This window comes from Arachis stenosperma, chromosome 10, assembly GCF_014773155.1.
Source record: "Arachis stenosperma cultivar V10309 chromosome 10, arast.V10309.gnm1.PFL2, whole genome shotgun sequence".
NCBI classification, from domain to species: domain Eukaryota; kingdom Viridiplantae; phylum Streptophyta; class Magnoliopsida; order Fabales; family Fabaceae; genus Arachis; species Arachis stenosperma.
Genome location: NC_080386.1, coordinates 92,152,684 through 92,161,382, shown reverse-complemented (window position 1 = coordinate 92,161,382; position 8,699 = coordinate 92,152,684). Strand labels below are relative to the sequence as shown.

At 35.9% G+C, this 8,699-nt stretch overlaps 1 protein-coding gene across 1 annotated transcript; it reads right to left on the bottom strand.

Annotated features, from left to right (window-relative positions):
* Positions 1–5,842: 5,842 nt before the first annotated feature.
* On the bottom strand, positions 5,843–7,015 carry LOC130956367 (2-hydroxyisoflavanone dehydratase-like). The gene has a single exon (XM_057883403.1). It carries the CDS (start codon positions 6,905–6,907, stop codon positions 5,990–5,992), a length of 918 nt encoding a protein of 305 aa, XP_057739386.1. The 5' UTR covers positions 6,908–7,015; the 3' UTR covers positions 5,843–5,989.
* Between the last annotated feature and the right edge of the window lie 1,684 nt (positions 7,016–8,699).

Sequence of the window (8,699 nt, the reverse complement as noted above, 5' to 3'; positions counted from 1 at the left end):
TGTGCCCATTGTCCAAATTCCAAAAACCCCAATTTTACCTTTTTCATAGCCAATAATAAGAACATACCTCCCTGCAATTCCTTGAGAAGACGACCCGAGGTTTAAATACTCGGTTATCAATTTTAAAAAGGGGTTTGTTACTTGTGACAACCAAATCGTTTGTACGAAGGGATTTCTGTTGGTTTAGAAACTATATCTACAACGCGACTATTTTTATAAAATTCTTTACTAGCAAAAATCCTGACGTCAGCGCTCCACGCGTACGCGTCGATAGTCTTTTGTGATCCACATATACGCGTCAAGCGTGCGTATGCGTCGATGAGAGTTCTGGCCAGTCATGCATATGCATCCCTTTTCGCGCGCCAATTTCAAGATCCAGCTCTCCACGCGTGTGCATCGTCTGCGCATGCGCGTCGATGCTCGTGCTCCAAAGCTCCATTTTTTATGCTCCTTCCACTTATGCATGCTTCCTTTCCCTCTTCTAGACCATTCTTACCCCCTATAAGCTCTGAGATCACTTATCAAACAGATCACGGCATCGAATGGTAATAAAGGGAGATAAAAATATAGCTCATTTAGGGCCTAAAAAGCATGTTTTCAACCATTAAGCGAAATTAGGAAGGAAACATAAAACCATGCATTTTATGTGGATAAGTGTGAAGGAAGTTGATGAAATCCTCTAGATTACGCACAAAATGTATCACGAAATAGTGGCGCATCATAACACCATTACAATTTTCCGGAAATGGCACCAAAAACTTGATGCAGGCTAGATGTCAATTTAGAATTTTTACTGAAGAATTTCGTCGTAAGTATAGTCCTAATCCGATAACCAACCTGATCAAAGTTTAAATGTCACAATACAAACCAAAATAACCAGCAGCGAAATCGCAGGTTGTGCTCCCTAGGAATTGCAATCGAGTGCTCAATTATTGACTATGAAAATGGGGGCTTGATAGCAACAAATGGAAATGTAAATAGCAAGAAATTGAATAAATAAACAATAACTAAATATCAAAAGCCATTAAACTAAGATAATTAAGGAAATCAACCAAGAAAGATCTTGGCAAGAGTTGATGGTTAAGGATCACTTTCCTTGTTAATAACCATAATATGATAATTACAAAAAGTGAACCCACTTCGTCATTCCCAACATCAGAAGAAAGTCAAATGGGCTTAACTAATCCTAATCCATAAGTCCTAGCCAACTCACTAATTAACTTAGTGAAAGACTAGCGTCAATGGAAACAAGATTAATTAAAATCTCTAAATTATCAATCAACCTGGACATTAGTAACTCAAGGTCACCCAAGTTACAGACCCAAGCCGAGAATGGAAAAATCTTCTCCATAATCAAAGGAAATATTTCATCAAATACCTAGAATGCAATAAAGGCAAACATCATAAAATACAAGAATTATAAAAACTATAATTAACCAAAGCAAGAAAATAATAGCAACTAAAACAAACATCAAAGGACATGAAAATACGAAATTGCATTAAATGAAAGTGAAATTCAATAATTGTTCATAAACTAAAATAGACAAAATAAAGAAACTAACAAGAGAGACTAGGCAAATTGAGACAATAGAATAAGAAAATGTAAAGAGAACAACACAAGAACAAGAATTAAAATCTACATTCATGAGAATTTTACCTAAAACTACCCTAAATTCTAGAGAGAAGAGAGAGCTTCTCTCTCTAGAATTCTATCCTAAAACATGGTTCTAAAGTATTCTATGACTACTTGGTTGATCCCCCATGGTCATGCCTTCATATGCTTCATAAATGAGTTAGATTAGGCCCAAAATTGGCTTGAAATCACGACCCACGTGTTTACTTAAGTAAATCACGTGCTGACAGTCATGCATACGCATGAGACATGCGTACACGCAAATTAGCGATTTTCCAAAAGATTCATACGCATGCCTTGGCAGATTTTCAAAACTTAATTTCTTTATGAATTCTCCACTTTTACATACTTTTTCTTCAATTCTTCAAGCCATCCTTGCCTTCTAAGCCTGAAATCACTCAATAAATACATCAAGGCATCAAATGGAATATAAGTGAATTAAATTTAGCAATTTAAGGGCCTAAAAAGCATGTTTTTAATCATTAAGCACAATTAAGAGAAATTCACAAAAATATGCTATTTCAATGAATAAATGTAAGATAAGTTGATAAAATTCACTCTTTTCAATCCAAAATTTACCATAAAATATAGGTTTATCATTCACTTTCAGCAATAAGGTCACTCTCAGACCCTATGTTATTTTGAATAAAACCCGACACAAACGTCGAGTCAAAATTGATATCGAAAACAGCATTTGGGTATTCAGTAGCCCAACATGCATCATCTCCGTCAGGAGCAATGCCAGCCACGGCAAAAACTTCCATCAAGGTCGAGCCCATCATTCCATAAGGAAATCAAAGTTATTAGTGGCTAGGCACCAAAAACACAAACACCCTAAGAGAGGTGCAGTATAAGACAAGTCAAAATTGGCTAACTTAAGAGCAGAAATAATTCTAAATGACTTCCATAAAGGTTTATGGGTCGAAGATAGTCTCAAAATCTAAGTCAAGAACAAAGAGCTAGACTCCTTAGGGGGTGCATTTTTAAAGACTCGACTAGCAAAGTAAGTAGCCCTAACATTTTTTGCAAAAAATTCAATGAATGTATTTAGGGGGAGATGGGAAGAAAGAAGAGATAGATTCAACTTGTTCCTGAGTTGAAAGTGGCCCCAATATGAATATAAGACATTTGTGACCTTGAATGAAAGCAATACCTGGCTCCTTCAGATCTCAGTGGTCTCAACATCAGGATTGGAAGCTTGCGTAATGCCATCATCATTATAGAATTATGACACATTAGCCACCAGAGGAGAAGGTGCTACGACCTGAACATCATCATCATCCTTTTCTTACAAGGGAGAAATGTGAGCAGTGGAGGTTCCACCAAGAGCCATGGTTCTAAAAATCAGAATGGACGGGCCGGCCCGACTGGTCTAATTCAGAACCGGCAGTAACCACGGTCCGGTTAGTCTCCTAAAACTATCAATCAGAAAATTGGCAAAAAACTGCTGAACTAGCTGGGAACCGGCCAGTCTGACCAAATCGGGACCCAGCCGGTTTCCACTTTTCAACCAAAAAAATAAAAAGAAGCCTCCCTTTATCCCTCAATCACCAATGCATCTGCTTCCCTCAATCCCTCCCTCAAAAAAACCTAGCCTCCAACCTTGCTTTCTTCTTCAAGCTGTGTCACAGCTGCCGACTACCACCGCCGTCATGATCTGCACCGCCGCCGTCCGCACTGCACCCATGGTCATCAAAATTCATCTGCTCGTCACGCTTTCCCATCAGTTTTGAGCTTCCGCATCTGTTTTGAGCTTCCGCCGCCTCTGTATTGTCGTGCTTCTGCCGTGGTGCTCCCTCTTCGTCGCTTGGTCGAGCTTACCTCAAGCCTTCATTTTTGCTCCAGCCCACTGTTATCGCTACGCTTCAGCCTCTATTTTGGCTGAGCTTCCAACGCTGTTTAGCCTTCATCTGAGCTCTCTCTCCCTCATCTGAAACCCTAAATCTCTATTTTGTTCATTTTTTTTCTAAGTAATTTCTTGCTTATATCTGTTTTGAGTTTCTTAGATTTATTGAATCAATATAATTAAGTTTGTTCATTCATAATCAATGATTTAATTGCAGACTAATTTTTGTTACTGATGATGAGTAATGAACATTATTGAGTTGTTCTTGTTATGAGTAATGATTTTTTTAGGTTTCTCTGTTATGAGTAATTTAGATTATTTTGTTTTACAGTAATTATGGAACAGTTCTTGTTATTCATGTGTTTTTTTATTTAATTATTTACTGTTGTGTTTATTGTTACTGATTGTTGTTGTTTGTTTTTATTGTTCTTGTCGCATTTAAACAATTATTTGATTATTGATTAGCTTTGGTTCTGTTGTGTTTCTATTTTGTGTGTTGTGAACTTGTGATTTTAATTTACTGATTATTCATTTTGAATGTGTTGTGATAATTGATTAGTGATGTGTGGTTGAGTTATTGTGTTTGTTTTACAGTTTTATGATTTAATTTTGCTTAGATTGTGACTGCCTTGGTGGTTTATTTATTTCAATTATGGATAATAATATAAACTAAGAAAAATTTGCTGATAATAATACATCTATGGATAATAATTTGGCTGCTAATATTCCCATTTCGAATGATACAGCTAATCTTAATGCAAGGGAAGATAAATAACTAGTAATGGTTGTAACGGAAGCAATTTAACTAACTTCCTTCGATGGAATCTCCTCTTCTCTTGAATTATGGAAACAGCATCATGGATTTGCTCAATTATATTGCTTCTTTTGCTGCTCAATTAAAAATGTATGGTTTTTCTAGCCAAAAGTAGGGAAATACAATTTCAAGTTTCTAGCACAAAATAAAAAATAGATAAAAATAAAATTGAATCCTTTCTCTTAATTGTTGTTTTTATTTTTTGTTGTTTGTTCTGAATTTTTGTTACAATTTGATCTAGCTGGAGGTAGGGAAGCATCTTTCAACTTAGCGGCTATCTTTGCTTTTCCAGAGAAACTTTCTAATAGCACTTAATTATTTGTCAGCAAAATTAGAAACCTTGGACAATGATTCTTTAGAGTGTTTTATTTATAATTATGTTTTAGAGTGTTTATTTATAATTTATTTATTATTTTATTATAAAATAATTTTTTCGATTGAACCATAATTAAACCGATTAGACTAGTAAACTAGTAAACTAGTGATTAGAGTGGTTTAATGACGGTCCGCCTTTTAGAACCTTGCTAGGAGCAAAAGCAGTAGCCACAATAGCAGCAGTAGTAAAAGCAAGAAGAGAAGACGATGTGGTGCTCCCGGTAGTGGAAGAAGAGGATGCTATAGTAACAGTGGGAGTACTGCTATAGAATGAAGAATATATTGAGAATCCATGGAGAAAATGGAAAGAAAATCTCGGAGAAGAGAAAAAGTACTCCAAAAAATGAAGGATGGTGATGAAAATAAGATGGGAATGATGAAAATGGAAAGTAACTAAATCCCTAAGAGAATATGAAGGGTTTAAAATTGAAAGGCCCATTAAAGTCCATAAGGAATGTTGCATACGCCTAGAAAAATGCGCGAGCCGTTTCAATTTTTTTGTAACCGTCGACATCATGTAACAGGGACGTGATCAAATAAAATTTATCATTTCACTTATTGAAAAGATTTCATTGTTTTGAAAAGATAAATTTTAAGGGGGTAATTTGTTAGTACCAGATTTCGACCAGTCATGAGGTTCGACTAATATAAACGTTGATTGTATTATATGAGTCGAATTGAAAAAGTATCGCAACAGTCGAGGAGTATCATAAGACCGAATCACACAATATTCAAATATGATAGCACGATACAGAATGTACGAATTGGCTGATGTTAAAATAGACTCTTCAACTAAGGTGAATTTCGGCTACAAATTATGTTAAAACTAGTAATAAATACAGATACAAGCAAGTTAAAATAAAAAAAAGGTGGTACAAGAATGTCAAAATAAAAAATTTTTAACACATGGAAGCAGTTAATTTTTCCTGGGATATTAAAACTTTTTGCTCAACCCTCAAGATAAGACGAGAATATGAGTGCGAATTTTGAAAAATAAGCTGAAAAAGAATAATGAGAATTGAATACCAAGAAAAGTCAAGATATAGGACGTTAAACGTGGATATCAAGATTCCACTAACGGAAATAGAGCAGTAACTACCAGTATTCAGTATCAGTTCATTTCACACTTCCGTATACAGTATCATATCCGATAAGGTAAAAATAGAAGATCACATTTCAGTATTTGACCATCCAATTTATTATTATTGCTATACCAAATAACAGCACAAAAAACAGGGAAAAGAAACAACCCAAAAGGCATTGAAGTTTGTGGGTCTCACTCATAATCAAGCTAGGACAAACAAAATAAAGGGCAGGGTCTCTAGCACTGGCTCTGTTTAATGAAGGAAACAATCTGTTTAACAAGGTCCACAGATTTTTCGGCAGAAGGGTTCATCAAATGGAACACGTGTCCTTCTCCTTCAGTTTCAACCATCTCAACCGTCCCACTCCACGCGCTTCCCTTAACCGTTTCGTAGTAACTCCTCCCTCTCTCTCTCAAGAAATCTTTCTCCGCAACCAAAACCAACACGCGCCTGCATCCCAAACCCGATAGGTTCGGATCCTTTTCCGGATGGATTTTCGGGTCGGTTAGCCCTCCGTAAGAAGGGTAAAGAAATTCTGTGAGTTCGTCTCTCTGGTCGTTACCGAAGTACGGATGGATCAAAACGACGCCGTCGAGAGTGAACCCTCCGAAACCCTCGACAGCACCGCGCATGGCCATGTTATGAGCAAGGTTGGCGCCGGCGCTGTCTCCGGCTAAGAACACGCGGGAGAAGTCCGCGTGGTCGTTGAGCCAGGGCTCAGGGCCGCCTCCGTGTGCGGCGGCGTGTGTGGCGGTCCACTGTATGGCTTCCCATGTGTCGTCGTATGCGGTGGGGAGGGGGTGTTCCGGTGCGAGGCGGTAGTGGACGGAAACGACGACGGCGTTGGTCTCGTCGGTGAGTGTGTTGAGGTGGCGGTGGTAGGTGGTATTGAAGGGGGAGCAGATGCAGAAGGCACCGCCGTGGATGTAGATGAGGAGAGGGAGTTTTCCGGCGGGGTTTGGTGGGAGGTACAGGCGGGCGGCAACGCCTTTTTGGGGGTTGATGGTGACGTCTTTAGATTGGACGTTGGTGAGTGGATCGGTGCCGGGAGGGGTGGTGTCAGTGCCCATGAATCGCTCGACGGTTCCGTCTTTGTACTGGCGGAAGAGGCGGGGGAATTCACGGAGAACCTCCTTGTTGGAGTTTGGATCCATGGCGGATGGTGGTAGTAAGAGGGGTATTTGTTTATGTTAAGTGTGTGATGACTTACTTCTTGTATAAGAGAACGAAGGTTCATAGAATGAACGGTTGGTGAGGAAAATAAATTATCATAAAAAGAGCCGTTCTTTTAATTAATTACCTAGTTAATGGGATTAATTGTTACGAAAAAGTTTGGAACCAAACTTAAGAATCAAAAGTAGCCAAAATTTTTTATTTTTAATTTTGTTTATGAGAGTAATATCTATTTAGGATTTTTTTAAGAATAAATAAAAAAAATATTTTTGCAGAAAAATTACTTTGAGATTATTTTTTGGAATCTAGTGCAAGTTCGTTGTATCTCTGGGCAAAAATTCAGTACCGTGTCTCTCTCGGGAACTCAGCATATTAACCAAAGTTTATCGAATTCCTCAACAAACTTCATCAAAAATATACATTTGTGCCTTTAATTTAGGAAGAACATTTACTATGACCAAAATTTTTAATTCAAAAAAATCTAGTTTAATTTTTGGAATGAGAAGTTCAAAAGTTGAATATTAGACAGATAATAAACATGACTTTTTTTTTTAATATTATTGGCGGCAACAACAATAATGTTATCGTTGTCTTCGCGAGAAGTAAATAAGAGTAAATGTATTTAGACATGATATTATATTTTTGTACTTTTATATTAATTTTTTAAAAATGTGTATTCTTAAACATTCATAGAAAAAATAAGATGAAATTATATGTTTAAGTTATTATTTGTTCGATTGTGTGTAGCACATGCATACAAATATTTGAAGTTGTTTTATGAATAAATTGAAGCATTTGAAGTTAGTTTAAGCATAGGGCAAACTTTATAAATTTGACAAAGTTCATAGGAATAGGCGAATTTGCCTTCCATCCAAAACAAAGTGGGTAGTTAATGATTGTAGGAGAGTTTGAAAGAAAAAATAGAATGGTTGAAAAAAAGAAAAGAAAATATTAGAAGAAATTAGAAAATGAGAGAAAAATTGAAAGAGAAAAGACCAAGAAAGAAGACTAGGAGTGACAAACTCATGAAGACGCTATATCAAAACCCTAACAAAGCGTTTGTGAACCCTAATGGCGCTATGTGTTTTACAATTTTTATAATATCACTGTACATATAATTTTTTTTAAAATAAACAATTAAAAGTCATAATTCATCATTCTAATTTTTTTAATTAAAATATTATTATTTTAAAAATTATTTATTAAATTGTCACCCTTTTGAACTATATTATTCAGTTACTATCTTTTTGCTACGGTAGCAATTAATTTTTTGTCCATTGAGAGATGTTGACTATCATTAGATTAGAATGTTTCTTGTTATAAAAATGCTATTTGTATATTAAAATCAGTTAATATATATTTTTATATAAATATATGTATAATTTAATTTGTTTTTAATGTGTATTTTATATTTTAATGTGTATTTTATACTAACAAATAATTTTAGTAATTAATTTTAGCATAATTATTCTTGTTATATATTACATTTTTTTAAATATATTACATTTGGACAATTTACATAAATAAAATAAGTTGGAGAAACTCTTATGCAAATACAACATTGTGAAACTGCAGACGAAAATCCAACATTCCCAATTGTATGTAATCTGCGACACCTAACGCGTATTCCAAATACACGTAATCCGCTACACCTTGTCGCGGATTACGTTGAGAAGCTGATTTCACATAAACCGCTACACCCTGCAGTGGTTTATAAACATATGGGTACAAAGCATATTCCACTACACCCTGTAGCGGATTATGAGAAGAATG

What these genes read in the sequence shown, in the direction of transcription:
- LOC130956367 (XM_057883403.1), bottom strand. Translation starts at nt 6,907, where the DNA reads ATGGATCCAAACTCCAACAAGGAGGTTCTCCGTGAATTCCCCCGCCTC.